The sequence below is a fragment of the Eptatretus burgeri genome, chromosome 8 (assembly GCF_056783735.1).
Source record: "Eptatretus burgeri isolate ZD-2024b chromosome 8, Ebu_testis_v1, whole genome shotgun sequence".
Taxonomy (NCBI): Eukaryota; Metazoa; Chordata; class Myxini; order Myxiniformes; family Myxinidae; genus Eptatretus; species Eptatretus burgeri.
The window spans coordinates 20,660,727-20,687,718 of record NC_140968.1 but is presented as its reverse complement, the minus strand read 5'-3'; the positions used below and the strand labels follow the sequence as shown (position 1 = coordinate 20,687,718).

The 26,992-nt window shown below is 42.0% G+C and overlaps 1 protein-coding gene across 6 annotated transcripts; it reads right to left on the bottom strand.

The window, feature by feature from the left end:
* Positions 1-1,125: 1,125 nt before the first annotated feature.
* LOC147021263 (signal-transducing adaptor protein 1-like) lies at positions 1,126-22,002 on the bottom strand. Of its 6 annotated transcripts, XM_085891076.1 has the most exons (11): positions 21,741-21,776; positions 20,583-20,672; positions 17,651-17,725; positions 15,656-15,760; positions 15,062-15,118; positions 10,604-10,725; positions 9,629-9,763; positions 9,001-9,067; positions 8,556-8,655; positions 6,933-7,032; positions 1,126-2,984 (listed from the first exon to the last, which is right to left on the bottom strand). In XM_085891076.1, the coding sequence occupies exons 1-10, from the start codon at positions 21,759-21,761 to the stop codon at positions 6,971-6,973; spliced, it is 834 nt and encodes a 277-aa protein (XP_085747202.1). In that variant the 5' UTR covers positions 21,762-21,776; the 3' UTR covers positions 1,126-2,984; positions 6,933-6,970. The 6 variants fall into 6 exon arrangements, with proteins under 6 accessions (XP_085747202.1, XP_085747203.1, XP_085747204.1 ...); XM_085891077.1 differs by lacking the exons at positions 20,583-20,672; positions 21,741-21,776 and adding an exon at positions 21,848-22,002; XM_085891078.1 differs by lacking the exon at positions 20,583-20,672 and having other exon boundaries at positions 21,741-21,876.
* Positions 22,003-26,992: the final 4,990 nt, after the last annotated feature.

Here is a 26,992-nt window from a genome sequence, read left to right as displayed (position 1 = left end):
CAAGTTATGGCCATTTATTTACCAAACCAATGACAGGACACGTTGTTGCGTAGACGTGGCCGATGGGGAAGAGAACCTCAACCACGTTCCCCATTACGGGTTACAACGTACGGACTTCCGGATAGTGATGACAGTGTATTCTAATAATTTCTCGATTTCTTGTGCGCATTTATAGATATACACAATGCCCCAATCCAGGCGTCGTTTACGAGAGCAAAGGAACGGTTTGTGTGGTTTTTGTAAAAAAAAAAAAAAAAAAAAAAAACTTTTGTACGTACGTTTTTTTTTTTCCCTTTTTCCTCTTCTCTTCTCTTTGTGTTTTTCCTTGTGATGACATTGCGAAAAGGCAAAATACGTTGGCGCTAATTGAATAATTGCCCATTAAAACTAAATTTCGAATAATCATAACTGTTATATGCGAACTTCTGGACAGTTAGGACTTAACTTCCGGATAGCGACGATTCCTGTATTCTTTCTCGATTTATCGACTTACTGTATTCTTTCTCGATTTTCTTAAACACAATGCCCCAATCCAGTCGTCCTTTACGACAGCGAAGGAATGAAGCACGAGCTGCTCGCTTGACACACCATGCTACTCGCGTGACAAGGCGTCTTGCAGCTGAAATGGATGAAGAATGAACTGCTCGCTTGGCAGGCCACGCACGTATGGGCATGCACTAGTATTATAAACGTTATTTCGACATAAACAACTCTCCCAAAAATCCAGGATCATGGCTCGCCTCCACTCGTTCATTCCCGTCTTTTTCCTGCCTGTGGAACCAACTTCCACATCCTCTTCAATCCGATCATTCTTCCCTCCTGGTCTTCAAGACAATTGTTCACCACCATCTCACATCATCCCCATTCCAAAGCAATGCCTTTCTGTCCAGTGAACCCACGCACCCACCCCCAAGCCCTTCTCCTTCTAATTTTCCAGTTTTTCCCTCCAGTGTGTTTCCTTCTGTATCCATCTTGTCCTTTCCTGCCCCCCATTCCTCCCCACACCCAATGTTTGACCTGACTGTTGGTGGTCATCCCCCCTATCTCTATTGTTACGTCCTGATCCGTTCAATGTGCTATCTCTTCCATGAGACTCGACTATATGTACATACAAAAAAGGGAATGTCAAGTTCAAGAGCCACAGCTTTTATTGCAGTTTATCGCAAAATCTTTCTGAAAATAATCTGCAGAAGGTTGACACCTGCAACGATAGGTTTGAAAAATAACTAGCAGAATAGGAGGTGGACAGATTGTGACCAGGAAGGATGACTGATGAACAGATGTTCACCCTCTGACTAATCTTTAAACAATGTATGGAAATACCATGATGTGAACAGTGCTGAAGAATTGATACAGTCACCTTCAAACGTATTCAACCCCCTCCAAAGTTTTCACATTTAGATGCCACCTGTGCTTATTTCCTGATGCTTTCAAATCAAACTTAATATATAGTCTTCACAAACTACTCCAAAGTGATGAATCTTTAAAAATGCAGATAAAATGTGAATAAGTTTTAACACAGAATATCAGATGATTCTCATTTGCATAAGTATTCAAACCCTTTCCATAATTAACCCTAAATCACTTCAGGAGTGAAATTTGTTTGAAAGGTTACAAAAGAGGTGTAATTGGTTTCACCTGTACATAATTAGTGCTTTAATTTAAAAATTAATCTCCCCCACTTATCGAAGAATTTTAAGGTGCAACTCACTTGGTCAACCAACAAGTTCAACATGAAGACCAAGGAGCTTTCCACGGAAGTCAGACAAAGTGGTGGAGAAGCACCGTTCAGGAGAGGGTTATAAAAAGATATCAAAGTCACTCATTATCCCTTTGAGTACGGTGAAATCCATCATTAAGAAGTGGAAGACGTGTCATACGACCCAGACCCGACCCAGATCAGGTTGCCCATCCAAACTCAGCAGCCGGCAAACAGGAAACAGGTTCAGGATGTCACTGTAAATCAAGCAATGACTTTGAAAGATCTTCAAGCCTTTATATTCAAGATGGGGGTCAGTGTTAATAAATCAACAATATCCCATTCACTTCACAAAACTGGCCTCCAAGGATAGGTGGTAAGAAAAAGCCATTACTGACAAAGATGCATCTTAAAGAAAATGATATATAAAAAAAAAAGACCACTTCATTCACAGATTTCCTCCAATCAATGGCAGGTTCAAAGTGCCTGGACGAGCAGGAATAGGTCGTGTTCGCATTCATAGGTCATTTCGACAGTCGCCTTTTAAGGGCTGGGAAAATTACCCAATTGAGGCCAAACAGATCATACTAAAAAAAAAATATATCCTGGATACAAAAATAGTTGTCTTTATTACAAGCACAAAAATCCTCAATTAAAATCCCCAGAAATAAACATCAATAAGATTACTTAAAGAAACCAAAACCTTTCAGATTGGTCCATGTGAGTGACGGTGTGTTCCTGAGGTGCACCGTTGACGTCTGCACATTACTTGGCCCAAGAGGTGGTGAGGTGAAACTGCACAGGTTAGTGATGTCTGTGACAATCACCATACCTCTGGTGCTGAGCTCGAGCACAATGGCCAACGAGACCCCAATCTACAGAGCTCACATAGCCCAGTGGAGTCGCTGGGGTATCAGGCATTGGACAACTGCTGATCTAAATCCATGACTTTAGTGCCAGTGAGTTTATTGAATGGAGGTATTGCGTCACAGACCATGTGAGACGAAACACCACTTGCCAAATAATTAATTGGCCGACAACTACAGAGGTTTCTGGAACGGGCCCATAAATTCACCCAGATGCACGTCACCCTGGTGAACAAGTAATAGCACAAAGAGAAAGTATACACATGCGAGGCAAGTTTTACATTATGAGACATGATGTGGCTTTTCAATCGAACAAGTAATAAGAGTTCCATCGAAGGTCACCACATCCCGGGTGAAGATTGGCGAGGTGGTTTCTCTTCATAGCCCGCTTGGTTAAAGTGCAGCAAAAGTTCCATGATCTGTGCCGAAGGAACAACAAGTTTTAACAAGCAGGTTAGAGTCGTTTAGCAAGTCCAGAATTAGCACAATCATTATTACTTAAATTTCATTTTCTATTCGAAACAATGTTTGTCGGTTCAGATTTGGACGAAATTTGGTGGCGAGCTTGGCTATCTGACATTGAAGAAATGATTAGATTTTGGTGAAGACCCGAATCGGTCAATTTTTTTTTTTTTTTAAGTGATTTTTCACTATCGAGAGATCGAGCTAAAACTACATAGCACGATACCTCCAAAAGTTGTGGACAAATTCGGATGGAACTTGGTGGAGAAGTTGGGTGTCCGACAAGGACGTCGATTTTGGTGAAGATCGAATCTGGATCCAGAAGAGAAATTTTTAATTTTAAAAGTGATTGTTCACCAATGAGAGATGGACTCAAAAAACGAAATACAGTATATTTCAAAAATTTATTCGGCCCAATATGTTCTAATGGATCAGGAATTGCTTGGTGGAGGTATGCGCTCTACCGAGTGCCCTTCTCGTTTTTATCTGTTTTCATCATGTTTAGCATCCATAAGATGTCCAAACACAAAGCGGATGGGGACGTGCTTTGCATAATCAGATACTTTCTATTTTCCTATCGCTTCGAGAATTATTACTCTATATGAATTTGGTGTGCTCCTTCCAGCTCCATAATGCTCTATTGTAAACAAGTGTTCCTGCTATCATACTTATGGAACCACTCAAATTAAAGTTCCCGGTCCAGCAGCTTCTTCCTTCCCAGAAAGATAGGCTTTCAAAACAGGAATTCTTGTGATTAAAAGGACACGAATGTTTGCTTCAACATATTGATTATTCACTTTCCAAGGGAACAATTTGTATTACTCGACGACAGCAGGAACCCTTTAGAATAAAGTGACGAACACGGACACGGACACACAAAGTTGAAATTGAAGGTAATCAGAGCAATTTGGATACTACCCCCCCCCCTGCCCAGCCCTCTCCATGCTCCATTCCATTCCACATACCTGCACCATACGAGCAGCACCTCCTTCCCTTTCCCTCACTATATGGATCTCAAATATCCCAGGCCTCCGTTCCAACCTTACAACTCTCTCAATGCATGCCACTGCTGAAAAACCGGACATCTCCAACAGGAGGTGCCCGACTCCTTAGCGTCTGGGTACCCCCGGCACATAAACAAAACTTGCCTCACTGGGGCTTCCCACCCTCACTGGGGGTTGGGGGAGGATTTATATTTTCTTTGTGTCTCCATGACATGACCTTGGGTCTGGCCCCAGCACGTTTGCAAAATTTGATGGAGAATGGCCCAACTGTTCTTATTTCTATGATTTTTCAAACATACATACAGAGAATATTCTTGTGAGGGGAGAGCGTGGTTTGTGCCCATGACCCTAACCTGGATACCCACAGCACATACAGTATGCACAATCTGGTGCAGATTGGCACAGCCGGTTTTTTGTTTCCTATGATTTTCAGAGCTACACAAACATACAAACAAGCCGGTAGGCGGACATGGGTAGTCGATCAAGTCGAATTTAGTCGATCAAGTCGAATTTAGTCGTTTTTCAGCCGTTACTAGCCAACAAAAGCATCCATAGCAACGGTTTTCTCCCACATAACGAGGACATACCATACCAGTTTCAGGTATATTTGACTCATAGTCTCTGAGATATAACGAACTTCGTTTTTTTTATTGTTTTCGACCAGGGTTCATTCAAAGTCTATCTTCTCCGACAGTTTTCATGGGAGCGGCTTGAATTTTTTTTGTCAAGGAGGCTCAATGTGTTGCCCACAAACGATCAGTTTGATTTTTGAATTTCGATATTTTTATTTTTTTTGAAAATTTCAAAGGCCTGTTGCTAGGCAACCGAGGGGTCCATAGCAACGGTTCTAATTTGCACACAACTAGGTCATGGTATGAACCTAACACCATAGTTTCATCGAAATCGGCCTACGATTAACGGAGTACTGGCCTGGACAGACAGAAACACAGACAAGCCAGTCGGTGGACATGGGTAGTCGACTACCCAATAGAACCTGACGTGATGGGCCCGTTCAATGGGGAATTACCTGAGGATTAAGCACAATTAAATTCACGATTCCAGCTTCAAGGGTTAATGCTGCAGATTGTTTTTTTAGTTAAAATACCCCCACATTTAGAGGTTTTTTGGCTGTTGCTAGGCAACAGAGGGGTCCATAGCAACAGTTCTTTCTCACACATAACTAGGACATACCATGAACCTACCATACCAGTTTCATGTATATCTCACTCATAGTCTCTGACATATAACGAACTTAGTTTTTTTATTGTTTTCGACCAGGGTTCATTCAAAGTCTATCTTCTCCGACAGTTTTCATAGGATCCGGCTGGAAATTTGACAATATGGCTGAATGTATGCCCAGTCACTCGTGGCCTGATTTTTGAAAAAAATAATTTTTTTTATGATTTTTCAAAAATTTCAAAGTCCCATTGCAAGGCAACGGTGGTGTCCATAGCAACGGTTCTCATTTGCACACAACTAGGTCATGGTATGAACCTACCAACCAAGCTTCATCGAAATCGCCATTGTATTAACGGAGCACTGGACCGAACAGAGGGACAGAGACAGACAAGCCGGTAGGCGGACATGGGTAATCGCCTACCCAACAGAACCTGACACGATGGGCCCGTTCGATGGGGAATGACCTGAGGATTAAGCACAATAAAATTCATGATTCAAGCTTCAAGGGTTAATGCTGCAGATTGTTTTTTTCGTTAAAATACCCCCACATTTAGAGGTTTTTTGGCCGTTGCTAGGCAACGGAGGGGTCCATAGCAATGGTTTTCTCACACATAACTCAGACAGACCATGAACCTACCATACCAGTTTCATGTATATCTGACTCAGTCTCTGAGATATAACGAACTTCGTTTTTTTTATTGTTTTCGACTAGGGTTCATTCAAACTCTTATCTTCTGATAGTTTTCATTGGATCCGGCTGGAAATTTTTGACAAGATGGCTGAATGTACTGCCCAGTCGCTCGTAGCCCGATTTTTGAAAAAAGTAAATTTTCTGATTTTTCAAAAATTTCAAAGTCCCGTTGCTAGGCAACGGTGGTGCCCATAGCAATGGTTCTCATTTGCGCACAACTAGGTCATGGTATGAACCTACCAACCAAGTTTCATCGAAATCACCATTTTAAATACTGATAAAGGTAGAACAAATCAAAAAAAATTTGGAATTTTTTTTTTCCCCGACTAGATCGACTACCTAACCCAATATAGATGGAAAAACTGATAATAAGGGTAGAACAAATTTCAAAAGTTTTTTTTTTTGAAAAAAAAAAAATTTTTTCGACTGGATCGACTACCCAACATACAACGACAGAAAACCTGACAAGGGTAGATAGATCGACTACCCAGAGAATTTCCTTGAGGGGGATTTTGTGTGGAGAGAGTAGCTTCAAACCTTGTCCAGATTCTCAAGTACTGACACCCAAAACAGGCCCTAGAGGTGCTATGGTTCGGCCGTGAAAGAATAACGTACAAATGCATAAACACACAAACACTTGAAAAATTTCAACATTAATTATATAGCTAACCTAGTCCAGCAAGGTCGCAGGTACCAGCACACAATGACATTTTCTTTTCAAGATGCACTAAAAAAAAATAAAATAAAATAAAAAAAAAATCAGACGTCCATAACCTAGATGCAGTTGGGACAGCTACCTGTACGTCCTCATCCAAATTCGGGTGAGCTTACGGATGGATGCAGCACCTTGTTGCTGTCCACGTGGATGGACATTCAGTTCAATCAAAGCCAAATGTGAATCAAATCGAGACTGTGGAACCGATTGGTAACCACTGTTTTATCCTGCTGGCCTATGCTTGTGATTAAATGTCAAACACTTGAGCATTTTTATTCTGTTGAGCTCAAAATGTTGTATTTTAAAAGCTACTCACATGTTTGATGGGTTGGTAACAGATTGTAGTGGCCAGGGTCAAAATGGAAAGCGTGGTGAAGGTGGAACCATTGTTTGGTTTTCTGCAATCGAGTCATTTACTAAATCGGAGAAAACATGGTAGAGATATTACTGAGCTCAACTTTGTCCTGCGAGTTGAAAATTCAATTTATTAGGTTTTTTTTAAACACACAATTAATAAATGTTTAATCCGAGGGGCACTCGGTAGAGCGCATACCTCCGCCCCGCATTGCCTGATCCATGAGAACATATCAGGCCAAATACATTTTTGAGATATCGTGCTGGATATCACTTTCGCCCCATCTCTCAATGGTGAATGATCGCTTTAAAAATTATCACATCCCGATCCGGATCTTCACCAAAATCGAAACACTTTGTCCTAATCACACACCCAACCTGCCCTCCAAATTTCATCTGGATCCATCAACAACTTTGAAATATCCTACAGACAAATAGACAAGCCAACAAACATAACCTCGTTACACATTTGGTAATTAAAGATTGCCAGAAAATTATAAATGTTTTTTTTTTAATCACTTAGGCACTTTGGGAGATTAATATGTAAAGTACGGTTTTAAAAAAAAAAAATTTGAAATCATTAAATTTGTTCAAAAACATTTACCATTTATTTATCGATAAATTGTTCAGCAACAACCCACTGGTGATCTCCACAAAAGCCAGGAAACCTTGGCAGGTGCACATCACCGATAGGTGTTCTCATCAGATCAAAGGCACATTTTATTACCTCCACCACCAACGGTGCACGTTTGTCCGACTGTGCAGGATGATAATTATGATGTCGTAAGTCACGTGGTGTGGCAGCCTTTTCTTTTTTAAACCGTCAAAAATCTTCTCCAAAATGGCTGTGCAGATCGAAGTCAAACTTTACAGGTATATATATATATATATATATATATATATATATATATATATATATATATATATATATATATATATATATATATATATATATGTTTTGTAGTTTAAGCTTTTGTATCCTGAGCAGTCAGATCTGCATCTGGACCCGAATCTGGACCCAGATTGAAGAGTTGAAGCCTCAATGATTGATGGTGCCTGGCTGATTACTTGGATGGTGATTCAATGACACAAGCCAAAGGAAATCTTCGTGTCTGTCTGTCTGTCTGTCTGTCTCTCTCAGCAGGGTCTTTTACTCTCTCTAGTCCATGTCAGGATTCAAACTCCTCCATCAGCATGACTTACAGTATGCTTCCCCCTTGTGGGGTTCGTCTCTTCCTCCCCCCCCCTCCCTTTCTCTGGAATGTTGCAAGGTTCAGCTCCACCTGTGACTGCACCTTAATGCTCTTAATCACTTGCATTGTTCATCCTACATAAGTGATCTCTCTCCTTATGTTAAAATGTCACAGTTACTCACACAAGGACAACAATACGACAAGTGTAATGAACAACTCATGTAAAATCAACAAGAGTTGATGCTGCATCAAACTACACTCCATTGCTCTTCGCAACATCCTGTGAGTGTTCACTGGGAAATAATTTGTTGAAATGATCAAAGCACATACGTGATAATTACGATTCATAATAATTGTTCGTTAATTCCACGCACACAGACGTACATACGTACCGTAAACTGATGCATAACGCACTTGGGTATATGGTAAAATCACCGAGCTGTACTTATTTAGGAACACATCTATGATGTCCTGCAGACTCTTTTGATTTATCTGATGGAAAGAACAAGTAGATTATTGCAATCACAATGGCACAGGTTTATTGTAATTGTTCGAAATTATTCAATGCAAACGATAATCATACAATGTAGAGATATTACGTTGGATGGAATCAACAGAACATTGATCAAAGTATGCTAACCACCACGGGGAGCAAGGAGAGAAGCTGCTGACATTTTGGCCATTAACCCTTCATCGGAGCAAAATAAGTATATACATCTCCATACTGCACAGAATGAAAACAAGTTATTCGATTCATAATGGGTCCATATGGCTGCGCCTCCGACGGGATGAACTGCATCATTTTTGATCATGCAGATGTGACTGCGTGATACTCACCGTTGCTGAATGTGATCTATCAAAAAAATAATCACTCCCTTTCTGAATTATCTTGAAATGCTGCACACTGCACAAGAACAGGATGACACAAAGGGTCACACAAAGGCACACGTGTGAAGTGTTCAAAACGTTATACAGAGACGATACAATCTTCGAAGACATTCCAAGGTTTCTTTTTCAATGAACATCGGTATAACAAGGTCCAAACTCCAATACAAGTGCTGCTTCATGAGGATGAATATTACCGAGCTGCGTGCAATGCCCCCTCAGTGCTCGCATTCCAATTGTACGTCCTTTATCGACGTAATCGCACATTTCAATTGTACATCCTTTACAGATGTCCAAATGGACCTAAACGCAAACGCCTGATCTCCTTAAGTGAGGGTAATAAACTTTCATCGTTCGTTTTTCTTCTTTTTTGCCCCCCAAAAAAAAATTTGTTTTCGTTTTCATAATTTGATTTTAACGACAAAAATCTCCAAACATTTAAAACCCAAACCAGTGTAGACTCTCGTCGTACAACAGGAGCATGTTAAGCGGAATTGTTCAAGCTTGTTAAAACGTTTTTTTTAAAGCACTTTGATTTTGCAAACGTAAAAGCAATTCATATCAAACAGTGGATAAAGACCTTGAGCATTTTGGTTGCTTCACACTGAGGCAAATGTGCATCCCATCGCTTGTTGGTCGGAGTAGGTAGCAGCCACTTTCCTCAGACTCCATCAGCATTTTCTCGGCCTCATCTCTCTTGACATCAAAATAGTACCTTTAGGTCGAAAGGAATACAGTGAGACGCCGTGAGATCTTTAATGCCCAATGAATGCCAGCAGACAGCACACCCAGTTTAACAGCCACATTTAATCCCCTTGGGAGTTACATCTTTGGGATACCATACACTTTTTCCCCATGATAAGAATATAATTTGGAGGTTACAAAACAAATCTTGGGACATGACAATGCAACCACACTCATATTGAATGTTCACCCCAAACAAGTCCTGGTTTTCGAAGCTGACAAACGTGTTGGTTTGTAAGGCGAGTAATGAGCACCGCTAGGACTAACTTCATGATGGGAGTCTCATGAAGCCAAGATTGTGGAAGCAGAAACTAGCCCCTGGTGGGTGCCCAGATCTGCAGTTAGGTGCTGGCACTTTAAGGTGCTGCCAATCAGTGGGCAAGCAATCTCAGCAGCACGGTCACGCTAAAGGATGTAGTGATGGTGCAGGTTGACAGATGAGAGGGCAACTATAGGGCACGACTTTCAAGCAATGAAAACGGAACAGCAGCGCGAGAAAGTGACAGAGGAGTGAGCACTTGCTCGTACACGCCCTCCAAGAATGGATTCTCCTTGATATAAGGAGAAGGTGGAGCTTGGACTGCACATACACATTTGGCCGAACTTTGCTCCCGCCCCCAAGCCCTCTTGCTGCGGAGAGGGGTGGAACTTTCCGCACCTTTACCGAGTAAATGGGTGGAGCTTTCATCAAGCAAGCAAACTTGTGTTTGTGCGTCATAATCGCAGCAGGAACAATGAGTGAACAAATAGAACGATCACAACGCTGCTGCTCGATCTTATGTTATTCCATGGATTTTGAGCAGATACTCACTCTGGAAGAGATTCACGTTTCTGCCGATCTTCCTCGATCTTTTGCGCCAATCTTCCTTGGAGGATTTCCTCAAGCATTACTTTTTGCCCAGGAAGAAGGTTCAGGTGCTGTGGTATCTTGTTCTACAGGGCGTGTGGGTTTGCATCACAAAGCATGCTTTTAGTCAAAGAATCACAAATAGTACAAAGACGATTTTAAGTTCCAAAAGCATGGCACCTGACAATGGGCCGAATTCCAAGACCTTAGTTGTGTGTTCCTGTCGTGTTTTGTAAAACTTGGTTATTAAAATGTATTATGGTGATATGTACAATGTACATCTCGATCAATGTTCATACACACAAAAAATAAAAAAATTTAAAAAATGGAATGCACATATTGGTTTGTTGGTCTTTCTTTGGCTTGAAATTAAGGAAGCAACATGATGAAGACTCACTTTCATTGCTTTGTCAATGATTTACACATATTGACAGTTTTTACTTTATATTTGTTCGGTGGAGGCGATACAAATTTGAGTTGTCAAAACAAACTCCGATTGAAAGAATTAACAACACCAAAATAATGCTGTAATATACACCAGGAGCCGATAATCGAGGTCCTGCTCGTCTTGGGTGGTGTTGTTACCGATTTGGAAGCCTTGTGCACACAAACAGACAGCAGTCCCCGCAGTTCAGCTATTTCGATAAGTATGTGTTTATAGTTAGAATCCATCCCCTTTGTCTCATGGGAATTACATGTGTGCGGTGCGAAGTTTCTTTGTATCTTAAATTCTTCCTTCGCTCCTGCCATCATCGGCCTTCCTCACGCACATGCGTGCCGAGCACAGATGTGGGCGGGGCTTCCATCGCCTCAGATCAGAGCCCCGCTCCAAAAAAGGGCATGGAACGTTTCCTCTGCCCAATGAGTGAAGGGTGAGCATCGCACACGTGCACCAGCCAATGGGAGGCCAGCATGCAGAAAGCTACAACAGAGCCTCTTCAGGAGGCGGGCCTCCGAGACTCCTCGACACCCCCCCCCCCCCCGAGACACCGTCAAATCAGGAGGCGAGTGGGAGGAAAGAAATTGCTCCCACCTCAAGAGTAGAGGGTTGGTTGTTGTTGGAGCAGTCTGCAGTCTTGGTGGCCATTGGCTTCGTTTGCAGTCTTGGTGGCTTGGTCTCGGTCGTCTGCGGCCCTTTGCGGTGGCTCCTCGTGGTAGCGGCGGCCGAGCAGCCAGGGTCATGGGCTGTGGACTTCGGGTCGTGTGTTCGAGTCCCACCGTGGTGGTTTGGAGTTGGTGTGACCGCACGAGGGAAGGTACCCGACAAGGCCCTGGTCCTCCAGCTGAACTATCCTCCTCGGCGGGAGGACCAAATAAAGACAAACGGGGTCCATTTTATTGTGTGTGCATGTGTCCATGTGTCCCATCTAAGTAGAACCTGTTACGTGCCTGTGTTCCTTGTAAATAGTATTTCTTTTATTCGTGATAACTCTGCTCTGCGTCTCCCTCCCTATTGTAAAATAAATCCCGTTAAATGTTCCAGTATGTTGCCTTCGTTTCTACCATTTGCCCAGCACGGTGTGGGCTTGAGAAGTAGTAAGGCCGTTTGGGCTGGTAAGTTGTCATTTGGACCAACGGATCTTGGTAATCCCCGCTCGGTTTACACCCGGATCGGGCTCGGTAAACGGCCTGTTCCGCCCGAGGTCCGTCGAGGGTGCGACTTCCCCGGTAAATTTGACAATGTGGGTATTTAGGTATATTGAAATTTGGCTATTAACCCTACCCCACGCCGTCAGAGAATTGGCGATCAGGGTCCTTAAGTGACCCGTGAACTGCGGAGTTTTGAGTCATGACCTAAATTTCGGGTGTTCAGTGCGAGACGGCTCTACTGCTCCACCTGGCGGCCGTTCCTCACCGCCGACCCCCAACAGTATGAGGAATAGACCTGTGTAACGTGAAAGATAAATAATCTTGACCCGTTTTTGAAACATCGCATACACAAGCAGAGCTACCTTGATGTGAGGGACACGTTTGAGAGATGGAGCGAGGAGATGGCGTGCAAGAACAAGGCATTACGTCTGGCTTTCCTTCGATGCATGAAGAAGATGGCACAATTCTCGTATTTGTGTTGAGGTGAAGGGGCTCACGTGATGGAGCAAGACGCTGGCCATTGACTATCCGTTGGGTCACGTGAAATGGACCTCAAAGCCTCGTGGAAATCACCGAAGGGAGCAGCGCCATTCTGCAGAGAGAAGCAGCGTTGGCAAGCGCAATCGACGAGGAAGCTGCACGGCGGTTCCTGAGCCCTGGTGTTGAATAACGCTTCATGAATTACCTCATATACGGTTCCCGCCCAGAGAGCAGCTCGGCGCCATTTTGGGAACGTCTTCCCGTGCAGGACGAAGTGGCTCGATCGCAAAGTTCAATAAATACCATCTCTGGACCAAGCCAAGTGCCAGAATAAAGGAAGGATTTTCTTTCGTTTTGTTTTCCCCTTGTCTGTATTAAAGTCGAGGTGCCTCTACACATGGACTTTAGTTTACTTCACATTTTGACCAATTACCCTTGCAAATATTTCTTCTATTTTCATTAAATCTGTTTATTTTAAGTTGCTGGTGTCAGTGTATCTGTCGTGGGTTCGAGTAAAAACTCCTTGTGCTGTGCTTCCGTCGTGTACGTGCATGTGCCACCCCTGCCTCTTCCACGTGCACCATAATCTGAGGATCACATGTCCACCTCCAAGGAAAACTGATTGGCGATCTGGCCTTGTTGGTCAATATATATATATATATATATATATATATATATATATATATATATATATATATATATATATATATATATATATATATATATATATATATATATATATATATATATATACACACACACACAAACACATATACATATACACATCAGACGCACCTCCTGACTTATGGTGAGCATCGCTGCAGATTATGTCTCATACGGTAAAACCGCATAATCTGCACAGAGCAACCATCCGTCTGCCACCCAGAAAATTGTTTCTGCTCATGCAAACCATTCACCCAGAAGGCACGTGATGTGACCAGTGGGAAAACCTAAGCATGAGGAGTGACGAGCACTCCGCTGATCCCTATTGGACAACAGTTTGTGGACTGTTGTCCGATGGGGATCAGTGTACTGCTCGGCACACTCATGTTTCGATATGTATATATATATATATATATATATATATATATATATATATATATATATATATATATATATATATATATATATATATATATATATATATATATATATATATATATATATATATATTTTGATTATTTCTTTATAAAATACACACTATATACCCATGTCAGGGATCAAAATAAATTAAAGAGTAAACTCTACCCGACTCGGGCCAAGCTATATCGATTGAGATAAATCAGATAACAGACAGAAAAGACTCAATTTAATTTCATGCCAGCAAAAAGACAATGTGGTGAGTGGGGCAGAAAGTTGAGATTATTTTCTTGATGCAGCCCTGAGGACAAGTTGAGGGGGATCGAGAGGAGAGTGCGCCCTCGTGTTTGGCCAGCACATCAGCGAGCTCGGCTGATGCCTCTGCCAGTGATGTTGTGGTCAAGGGTTCCAATACAAGGCTTGTATTAATATGCTGGTATCAACATAAGGGCTGTGTACCTCCAACATAATGATGAAGTTCAATTAAAATTATCTTACTGTTTAAGAAATGAATATTTGTCTCACTCCATTAAGCAAAGGTTGGTTGATGCTTTTTATTTATTTATTATCGTCACATTAGCATATTTTGATAAATAAAAAGGTTTTATAATGATCATGGTTTATTGAAGAAACAAAAAGAAAATTTTATTTTACAATATTAATGGACATGAAATTTGAAAATTTGGTGTGACAATCTTTTTCATGCAAAACAGCAGAAGTCCCTTTTGGAATGCCGTCTGGAAATTTCTGCAGAAATTACATTGGGAGGTTGTTCCATGCATTCTGCAATGTTTTGTTTTTTTATCTCCAACCAAATAATAATCTTACAATTTCATTCCTTTGGCATAGTGTGGGCTTACATTACCAAATAAATTAGAAATTATTGGGGGGGGGGGAGTAAAAGCGGTGGCCCAAGACTTATGTTCCGATACAGTATATCTGTACCCGTAGGTACAAATAATCCATACCGAGTTCTCAACCTCTAGTTATCCTAGTTCTGAAACCAAACCAGAGGTTGGGGAACTCTGTATGGATTGCTTGGATATTTTTCCTAACCACCTATCGCTACTTGATATACACATACACACACATGTCGTAATTAGTGTAATATATATACACATATTTCTATATTGAAAAATAATGTTGACACGTGTTGGACGATTGTGAATGTCTCATTCATCAAACTTTAAAAAAAAACATTTTGGGAGGAGGGGGTAATTGCTCGAGATGATTCAGGGAGATGGAAACAAGTGAAAATGTTGTGAAATTCACCTGTGTGACGGTCAAGATGGTGGCCTCCCACAGCATTGCCTGCTCTTGGGTGTCCACCTGGTGGCAACAGCAGCAAAGGTTGGGTTCAAAAGTAAAAAAAAAAAAAAAAATTCAGTCAATGAAAAAATAAATAAATAAATACAACAAATGTTGTTCGTCTTTCGGCTGCTCCTGTTGGGAGTCGCCACAGCGGATCATCCGTTATGATCCGCATACTGATTTGGCACAGGTTTTACGCCGGATGCCCTTCCTGACACAACCCTGGTCGCCTCTTACGACACAGGGATAAGGATTGGATTTAGCCACGATTTCGGGCTGCCCTACACCCTCTCATATCGCGGCCCAGCGCAGAGCTCCCGTCCTCAAGCGATCCTCCAACCCAAGCCTCCGAGTAGCCGGATTACAGGCGCAAAATAAATACAACAAATATCAGTGGAAATTACTTCTTTACGCCAGTTACTACAGAACTACTTGGAAGATTGCTTTTGTCATCAACAATATTTGAAATGGAAACAAATGGAGTGAGGCTGAGTTTGTTCTTCATAACAATAGCAATGATGCATTTTTTGTTTGTTTAGTTTTCTCAGTGCTTACCTCAAACGTCCATGTTCGGGATGCAGTGGACAATTTGAGCTGAAGCTTCTCGTTCTGGACCGGCTCTACGATGGTGTTTTCATCCAAATTGATCCTCTCTGCATACTATGATAGAGAGAAGAGTGAACAGTATTCTTGATTACCTCCACCACCATGAAAAAAGAAAGAATATAACCAAGAGGTCCAAAGGAAATAGCTGGCAGGTTGGCCGAGACTCCCAAAGATACACACACTTGCCTGCAAGCTATCTAGCCTGGGTTTAAATACCGACCGAAGTATAAACTGCCATCCGTGTTTCATAGGCAGGATGACAGTCTGCCGCCCCTCGGATTTCACTGCTCTCCTCCATTCATTCGTTCGTTCCTCTTTCCCCCCCCCCTACCTGTGAAACAATTTCCCTCTGTCTTCTCAATCTTTCCTCCCTGCAGTTCTTAAAAGACAACTGGTCACCACCACCCATCCACAACCATGGTCTTTTCTACCCCCATTAACCCTCCCGAAGCCCATACCTTTCCAAGATTACAATTCTTAACACTTATGTGAATAAAAGTTTGTAGCTGTATCCATCTTGACCAAACACACAAACAAATTCTCATACTTCCGCACATCCCTTATTTCACCAAGTTTCTCTCTATGGGAAATGTTGACGATAGTTTCATGGTGATGTGTTGCCTTCACATGCCGTGAACACGTAGGGGGCTTCTTGCCAGTAAGGGGGCTGACGGGTGCTTGATGAGGCCTATTGGTCGTCTTGGCCCAAGGGATACTATGACCAGTCCATTGTTTAATAAAAAAAAAAAACAGCTTACTCTTGAAAAAATGAGGCGAATGAACAATTGGATAGATGGATATGCGACATTCGCAAAAAATATAATACTTTGGTGATGAACACCAAAATACCAAAACGCGAAGGGCACTCGGCAGAGCGCATACCTCCACCACACAAGGCCTGATCTAGTAGAACATATCGGGGCCAGTAATGTCTTTTTTTAAATATAGTGTTGTACGTCGTTTTTACCCCAATCTCTCAATGGTGAAGAATCACTTTAAAAATTATGTAATTCTCATATCTGGATCCAGATCTTCACCAAAATTGTATCAATTCTTCTTTGTCACACAATGCATCCACCAAGTTTCGTCCGAATCCGTCTCCAAATGCGAGATACCATGATATGTATTGTTTTTGGCCCTTTCTCTCAATGGTGAAGAATCACTTAAATTCTCGTAGTCAGATCCAGATCCGGATCTCCACCAAAATCTAATCAGTTTGTCCTTATCACACACCCAACTTGATTTGGATCCGTCCACATCTTTTTGAGATATCCTGCACACAAACAAACAAAGACAGAAAGGGGTGAAAACAACCTCGTTCACCTCCGGTGGTGGAGGAGGTCACGATTGGGACAATAAGGAAATAACTGGGATTACAATTCAAGACCATTTATGCAATTTATAAAAAGTTGCAAGTGTCACTTGTATCAATCATTGTTAGATATTAGGGGAAAATATTGTACCAATCCTCCTTCAGAGGAAAGGAAACTTGTAATCTGGAATCAAAATACAGTTTTGTTGGCTCCGATGGCGGATCATGAGGCAAACCTCTAAAACCTCCCAAAGTCGTTTGGGTTTGGGTTGTAGATTTTCATTCCTTTGTGGTCGAATCGATTATTATGGAAACAGCGGTATGACAATCTACCTGCATGTTGTCATGCAGGTAGCTGTGAGGGCCTCACCATAGTTCTGCAAGTCAGTCATGCAACATTGTCCAAGAGCACATAATGCATTGCACAATGGGAAAACTACACCACGCGTACACAGATTGGGAGGGTTACTCTCCTGTTGAAGTACGTCCCAACACTTGGTAATGTATTGTACTTATTTTGGCTCAGATATCTAGTTAAAAAAAATAAAAACAATAATAATAAACAATTAAAAAAAAAAAAAAAAAAAAAAAAAAAAAAAAAAAACATTGTACAGTATGTTTTTCAGTCTCACCTGTCTCCGTGAAATTCCAGGATAAAAAACCAGGATGGCCCCTTGAAGCTGCACCAGATATCTATTTTTGTTATTCTGAACAAACAAACACACACACACGTTACACTCAAGATCTTTTTTAATCACAATAATCTCATGCAAAATAAATCTAAATAATCTGCCTTCGGGATCATCTCTATAATGCAATGCAAATCGCAGAGGAACTTTGACCCATGGCAAACATACACTCCTGCCACCTCCCCTAACAAAAAATATTTGGAGGAGGAGATAGGTTTTGGGCGAGTACATGTCGAACATTTCAGAAACGGGTAATTGCGAATATCTCTAAGAGAAAGAGTCTGATTTTGATGAAACTTGGGTGAAATGTGTACGATGTGGCGAGCATGTACACAAAAATTAATGGTTGCTAGGCAACAGCTAAAATACTTTATCGTACACTTATTGTGGACTGTACAAAAAAAAAATCAATACCTCCGAGGGACCTGTTTTTTTATGTGCCCAAGGAGAATGTCTTACAGCATCATATAAAAAAATAAAATCTTTAGCGAATAGATAAATGGAATTACCAGGGCTGCCATTTGTTAGAGTCTCTTTGGAAACATGCCTGAAATTTCACAAGGCGGGTTTCTGGGCGCAAACTAAGAGGGCTGTGATAATCATATTTATTGTGCTAAATTGATCGATAGCATGTACATGAATATCGGCTAGTCGCGTCGGCCAGCTTTCCATCTAGAGCAGTGGTTCCCAAACTTTTTTTTGTCCATGACCCAAAATTTGAAATCACATTTGCCTCGCAACCAAAATGATACTGGTACCTAGTGTACATATGATAAAAATTGTCAGAGAAAATGCTTTTGACATGAACCATGAAAAAACTGAGATTTTGAGGGGGGGGGTCAAGTTTGGGTCACGACCCTGGGTTTGGGAACCCCTGATCTAGAGCGAGCAGCCATGTCGCCTTCTTGCTTGTTTCATTATATGCAACGTTTGTTTTTCATTCGATTTTTATGAGACAATTAAAATAAATGTTGTTTTGATGAAAAGTTTTTTTTTTTCCACTAGAGGACTTATTTTCAAGTATATTAGAGAATTATTTGTCTATATTTAAAATAGTCTTTAGAATATATAACAAAAAGAAACCTCAAAAAAGTTCCCCTTGCTTTGCTTGGCAACATTCTATTTTTCAGTGCAATGTAAATTTTTATGCCCCCCCCCCACCACCACCACCACCACCACCACCAACCCAAAATTATGGATCAACAACTGCTTTCCCTCTCCAATTTAAACCAAGTAATAAAAACATTTTTTTAATGTAAAAGGAGGTGGAGATGTAACTTCAAAAATTCATAATAATCACGTGAAACAATCTCTGCACCTTTATTTTAATAATGGTTGTCGCTACACAAGTCACTAACTGTATGTGAGTGTTACATCTCTACCTTTTTGACTTGGTTTTTGGAGAAACATCGCTCCATACATGCTTTTGCGTTTTTACCTCCACCACCCCAAAGGTGAAGGAGGTTTTGTTTTCAACCCTTTTTGTTTGTCTGTCTTTGTACAAGATATCTCAAAAAGTTGCGGATGGATCCGGAAGAAATTTTGTGGACAGGTTAGTGGACAGGATTGGCGGTGTGTGACGACGACGAACTGATTCGATTTTGGTGAATATCCGGATCCGAATCCAACTACTAGAATTTTAAAAGCGATTCTTCACCATTGAGAGATCGGGCTAAAAAGCGATATGTAGCACGATATCTCAAAGAGTTGTGGACAGATTCGAACGAAACTTGGTGGACATGTTGGGTGTGTCGCAAAGTCGAATCGATTTGACTTTTGTGAAGATCCAAATCCAGATCTGGGTACGATAATTATTTAATTTTTTAAGCGATTCTTCAACATTGAGAGATCGGGCCAAAAATAATACAGTACTGTACAACATGATATGTCAAGAATGTAATGGGCCCGATATGTTGTCATGGATCAGGCATTACGTGGCGGAGGTATGCGCTCCACCAAGTGCCCTTCCAGTAATACTTGTTTTTTTTTACCTCTGCCACCAAAGGTGGAGGTGGTTATGTATTCACCCCTCTCTGTTTGTGTGTAGGATATCTCAAAAAGTTATGGATGGATTCGGATGAAATTTTGTGGACAGGTTCAGCATGTGACAAGGACAGATCGATTCAATTTTTTTTTTTTTTTTTAAGTGATTCTTCACAATTTAGATATCGTGCTAAACTAATATATAGCACGATATATCAAAAAGTTGTGGACGGATCCGGATGAAATTTTGTGGACAGGTTCAGCGTGTGACAAGGACAGATTGATTCAATGATTTTTTTTTTTTTTAAGTGATTCTTCACAATTTAGATATCGTGCTAAACTAATATATAGCACGATATATCAAAAAGTTATGGATGGATTCGGATGAAACGTGGTGGACAGGTTCAGGGTTTGACAAATACGAATTGATTAGATTTTGGTGAAGATCCAAATTCTGATCTGGTTACGAGAATTATTTAATTTTTAGAGATTCTTCACCATTGAGGGAAAGGGCCAAAAAAAAAAAAAAAAAAAAAAAAACGATACAGTTCTGTACAGCATGATATTTCAAAAATGTATTTGGCCGATATGTTCTCATGGATCAGGCATTACGTGGTGGAGCGAGTCATTGGTAGGAAGAGCTTTATATACATATACGAGATGCTCTCCCACAGATTTACAAATGTTATAGTACAAACTTGGTAGATATGCGAACATTGTATTACTTCTGTAGATACTTCATAGACAATCTAAATACTACATACGTTATACAAATACATGTGGGTTGTGGCTGTCGATTGGCCCCATTTGTTGATGCCTGCCTTTGTACAAACAGGGTAGCAGCACTAAGACAGCAAATTGACCTCCGGGGAGCAACCCAAAAATTCCTTACATCCAAGATGTTGTGGTGGGAGGTGGGAGGTGGGAGAGGAAAGGTCAGTTCATGGGGACGGATCAGCACTATGATCATGACCGTGAGTCCCTGATGAATCCGGGCAGCAGGGTAGAGGTGGGTAAGATTTGGCCTCACCATCCGATGGGGGTGGGGAGTGGGGGGGGAGGTACAGCCATCACGAAGACATTCCCAATAATTCATGCGTATTAGTACGTACTTTATAGACACTCATTCTTCGCAATACATTTTCATAATATGTACAACCCAGATAACATTCCACAGTTCAACACACACACACACACACACACACACACACCCACACACACACACACCCACACACACACACACACACACACACACACACACACACACACACACACACACACACCCACACACACACACACACACACACACACACACACCCACACACACACACACACACACACACACACACACACACACACACACACACACGTCTGATCCACCCTTGGGCCAATGTGATCAACCAGGCCCCATTCCCATCAGGCTGCTTGACGCTCATCGTCCCACCTATGGTCCACCCCTCCCGTTCCCTTCTAATTCCTTCACAATGAAATGCATTTTTCCATACTTTTTATGGAATCCTTTCAACCTATCTCAATTTCGATCACTTTTCACCTTCCCACTACAAAATTCACTCCATTGCTCCTTAAACCAGGGGATCTTTCCCTTCCACCAACTAGTTCGAGCAGAAAGGACACTCAGCTTAACGTCCAACTAAAGGACGGCGCACTTTGTTTTTCTGATGAAATCCTCACCCCACGAAGCACCGATCCCAGAGTTTATAGTCCGACCTGGAATCGAACCCAGTGCACGACCTCCGCAGAGTCTTGTCCAACAATCTTTTTACAGACTGAAGAATAATAAACACATTACGAGCGTCTCCATCGTACCTTACATACTTAAAAACGAGTAAAGTAAAACTCGATCACCTGTACAGGTAGCTCAAGCATTGTTTACAACTCCATGTGGACACACCTGTACAGGTACCTCAAGCATTGTTTACAACTACATGTGGACACACCTGTGCAGGTAGCCCAAGCATTGTTTACAACTACATGTGGACACACCTGTACAGGTAGCTCAAGCATTGTTTACAACTCCATGTGGACACACCTGTACAGGTAGCTCAAGCATTGTTTACAACTCCATGTGGACACTCCTGTCTCACGTAGCGAGCCCGAGATAGTCACCAACAAAGACCCGTTTGTAAAGTCACCCACCGGATCATCGAAGGACGTGGATATGTAACCCTCATAAGAGTTTTCCTCGTGAACCACGGGACGGTTAACAGGTGGGTCGTTCATCGGGACAATCCGCAGCGCACGCAGCACCTGCAGAACAAGTCGTGCGAGATCACTAATGAGGGTCGGAGAGAAAATTTAAATCTCTTTTATACCTTCACCATGACGTAGTGACGTAACAATGTCAGGATTTTATCATGTTCATCCAGTTTAACAACCCTGGGTAATATGTTTCCTCTTCCTGGAGATTTATAACATTTGGTTAAAAACTTCAACCAACCTCATCAATCTACTAACGACTCAACCCTGTCCAAATTACAACCAACCTCAATCTACTAACGACGTAACCCTGTCCAAATTACAACCAACCTCAATCTACTAACGACGTAACCCTGTCCAAATTACAACCAACCTCAATCTACTAACGACGTAACCCTGTCCAAATTACAACCAACCTCAATCTACTAACGACGTAACCCTGTCCAAATTACAACCAACCTCATCAATCTACTAACGACTCAACCCTGTCCAAATTACAACCAACCTCATCAATCTACTAACGACTCAACCCTGTCCAAATTACAACCAACCTCATCGAGCTACTAACGACTCAACCCTGTCCAAATTACAACCAACCTCAATCTACTAACGACGTAACCCTGTCCAAATTACAACCAACCTCATCAATCTACTAACGACACAACCCTGTCCAAATTACAACCAACCTCAATCTACTAACGACGTAACCCTGTCCAAATTACAACCAACCTCAATCTACTAACGACGTAACCCTGTCCAAATTACAACCAACCTCATCAAGCTACTAACGACTCAACCCTGTCCAAATTACAACCAACCTCATCAATCTACTAACGACACAACCCTGTCCAAATTACAACCAACCTCATCAATCTACTAACGACACAACCCTGTCCAAATTACAACCAACCTCATCAAGCTACTAACGACTCAACCCTGTCCAAATTACAACCAACCTCAATCTACTAACGACGTAACCCTGTCCAAATTACAACCAACCTCATCAAGCTACTAACGACTCAACCCTGTCCAAATTACAACCAACCTCAATCTACTAACGACGCAACCCTCTCCAAATTACAACCAACCTCATCGAGCTACTAACGACTCAACCCTGTCCAAATTACAACCAACCTCATCGAGCTACTAACGACTCAACCCTGTCCAAATTACAACCAACCTCAATCTACTAACGACTCAACCCTGTCCAAATTACAACCAACCTCATCGAGCTACTAACGACGCAACCCTGTCCAAATTACAACCAACCTCAATCTACTAACGACTCAACCCTGTCCAAATTACAACCAACCTCAATCTACTAACGACGTAACCCTGTCCAAATTACAACCAACCTCATCAAGCTACTAACGACGCAACCCTGTCCAAATTACAACCAACCTCAATCTACTAACGACTCAACCCTGTCCAAATTACAACCAACCTCAATCTACTAACGACTCAACCCTGTCCAAATTACAACCAACCTCATCAAGCTACTAACGACGCAACCCTGTCCAAATTACAACCAACCTCAATCTACTAACGACGCAACCCTGTCCAAATTACAACCAACCTCAATCTACTAACGACTCAACCCAGTCCAAATTACAACCAACCTCAATCTACTAACGACTCAACCCTGTCCAAATTACAACCAACCTCATTCTACTAACGACTCAACCCTGTCCAAATTACAACCAACCTCATCAAGCTACTAACGACGCAACCCTGTCCAAATTACAACCAACCTCATCGAGCTACTAACGACGCAACCCTGTCCAAATTACAACCAACCTCATCAAGCTACTAACGACGCAACCCTGTCCAAATTACAACCAACCTCATCGAGCTACCAACGACTCAACCCTGTCCAAATTACAACCAACCTCAATCTACTAACGACGCAACCCTGTCCAAATTACAACCAACCTCATCGAGCTACTAACGACTCAACCCTGTCCAAATTACAACCAACCTCAATCTACTAACGACGCAACCCTGTCCAAATTACAACCAACCTCAATCTACTAACGACTCAACCCAGTCCAAATTACAACCAACCTCAATCTACTAACGACTCAACCCTGTCCAAATTACAACCAACCTCATTCTACTAACGACTCAACCCTGTCCAAATTACAACCAACCTCATCAAGCTACTAACGACGCAACCCTGTCCAAATTACAACCAACCTCATCGAGCTACTAACGACTCAACCCTGTCCAAATTACAACCAACCTCAATCCACTAACGACGCAACCCTCTCCAAATTACAACCAACCTCATCGAGCTACGAACGACTCAACCCTGTCCAAATTACAACCAACCTCAATCTACTAACGACTCAACCCTGTCCAAATTACAACCAACCTCATCAAGCTACTAACGACGCAACCCTGTCCAAATTACAACCAACCTCATCAAGCTACTAACGACGCAACCCTGTCCAAATTACAACCAACCTCGTCGAGCTACTAACGACTCAACCCTGTCCAAATTACAACCAACCTCAATCTACTAACGACGCAACCCTGTCCAAATTACAACCAACCTCATCGAGCTACTAACGACTCAACCCTGTCCAAATTACAACCAACCTCAATCTACTAACGACGCAACCCTGTCCAAATTACAACCAACCTCATCGAGCTACTAACGACTCAACCCTGTCCAAATTACAACCAACCTCAATCCACTAACGACGCAACCCTCTCCAAATTACAACCAACCTCATCGAGCTACTAACGACTCAACCCTGTCCAAATTACAACCAACCTCATCAATCTACTAACGACGCAACCCTGTCCAAATTACAACCAACCTCATCAAGCTACTAACGACGCAACCCTGTCCAAATTACAACCAACCTCAATCTACTAACGACTCAACCCTGTCCAAATTACAACCAACATCAATCTACTAACGACTCAACCCTGTCCAAATTACAACCAACCTCATCAAGCTACTAACGACACAACCCTGTCCAAATTACAACCAACCTCAATCTACTAACGACGCAACCCTGTCCAAATTACAACCAACCTCAATCTACTAACGACTCAACCCAGTCCAAATTACAACCAACCTCAATCTACTAACGACTCAACCCTGTCCAAATTACAACCAACCTCATTCTACTAACGACTCAACCCTGTCCAAATTACAACCAACCTCATCAAGCTACTAACGACGCAACCCTGTCCAAATTACAACCAACCTCATCGAGCTACTAACGACGCAACCCTGTCCAAATTACAACCAACCTCATCAAGCTACTAACGACGCAACCCTGTCCAAATTACAACCAACCTCATCGAGCTACCAACGACTCAACCCTGTCCAAATTACAACCAACCTCAATCTACTAACGACGCAACCCTGTCCAAATTACAACCAACCTCATCGAGCTACTAACGACTCAACCCTGTCCAAATTACAACCAACCTCAATCTACTAACGACGCAACCCTGTCCAAATTACAACCAACCTCAATCTACTAACGACTCAACCCAGTCCAAATTACAACCAACCTCAATCTACTAACGACTCAACCCTGTCCAAATTACAACCAACCTCATTCTACTAACGACTCAACCCTGTCCAAATTACAACCAACCTCATCAAGCTACTAACGACGCAACCCTGTCCAAATTACAACCAACCTCATCGAGCTACTAACGACTCAACCCTGTCCAAATTACAACCAACCTCAATCCACTAACGACGCAACCCTCTCCAAATTACAACCAACCTCATCGAGCTACGAACGACTCAACCCTGTCCAAATTACAACCAACCTCAATCTACTAACGACTCAACCCTGTCCAAATTACAACCAACCTCATCAAGCTACTAACGACGCAACCCTGTCCAAATTACAACCAACCTCATCAAGCTACTAACGACGCAACCCTGTCCAAATTACAACCAACCTCGTCGAGCTACTAACGACTCAACCCTGTCCAAATTACAACCAACCTCAATCTACTAACGACGCAACCCTGTCCAAATTACAACCAACCTCATCGAGCTACTAACGACTCAACCCTGTCCAAATTACAACCAACCTCAATCTACTAACGACGCAACCCTGTCCAAATTACAACCAACCTCATCGAGCTACTAACGACTCAACCCTGTCCAAATTACAACCAACCTCAATCCACTAACGACGCAACCCTCTCCAAATTACAACCAACCTCATCGAGCTACTAACGACTCAACCCTGTCAAAATTACAACCAACCTCATCAATCTACTAACGACGCAACCCTGTCCAAATTACAACCAACCTCATCAATCTACTAACGACGCAACCCTGTCCAAATTACAACCAACCTCAATCTACTAACGACGCAACCCTGTCCAAATTACAACCAACCTCATCAAGCTACTAACGACGCAACCCTGTCCAAATTACAACCAACCTCAATCTACTAACGACGCAACCCTGTCCAAATTACAACCAACCTCATCAAGCTACTAACGACGCAACCCTGTCCAAATTACAACCAACCTCATCAATCTACTAACGACGCAACCCTGTCCAAATTACAACCAACCTCAATCTACTAACGACGCAACCCTGTCCAAATTACAACCAACCTCATCAAGCTACTAACGACTCAACCCTGTCCAAATTACAACCAACCTCATCAATCTACTAACGACGCAACCCTGTCCAAATTACAACCAACCTCATCAATCTACTAACGACGCAACCCTGTCCAAATTACAACCAACCTCAATCTACTAACGACGCAACCCTGTCCAAATTACAACCAACCTCATCAAGCTACTAACGACGCAACCCTGTCCAAATTACAACCAACCTCAATCTACTAACGACGCAACCCTGTCCAAATTACAACCAACCTCATCAAGCTACTAACGACGCAACCCTGTCCAAATTACAACCAACCTCATCAAGCTACTAACGACGCAACCCTGTCCAAATTACAACCAACCTCAATGTACTAACGACACAACCCTGTCCGAATTACAACCAACCTCATTAATCTACTAACGACGCAACCCTGTCCAAATTACAACCAACCTCAATGTACTAACGACACAACCCTG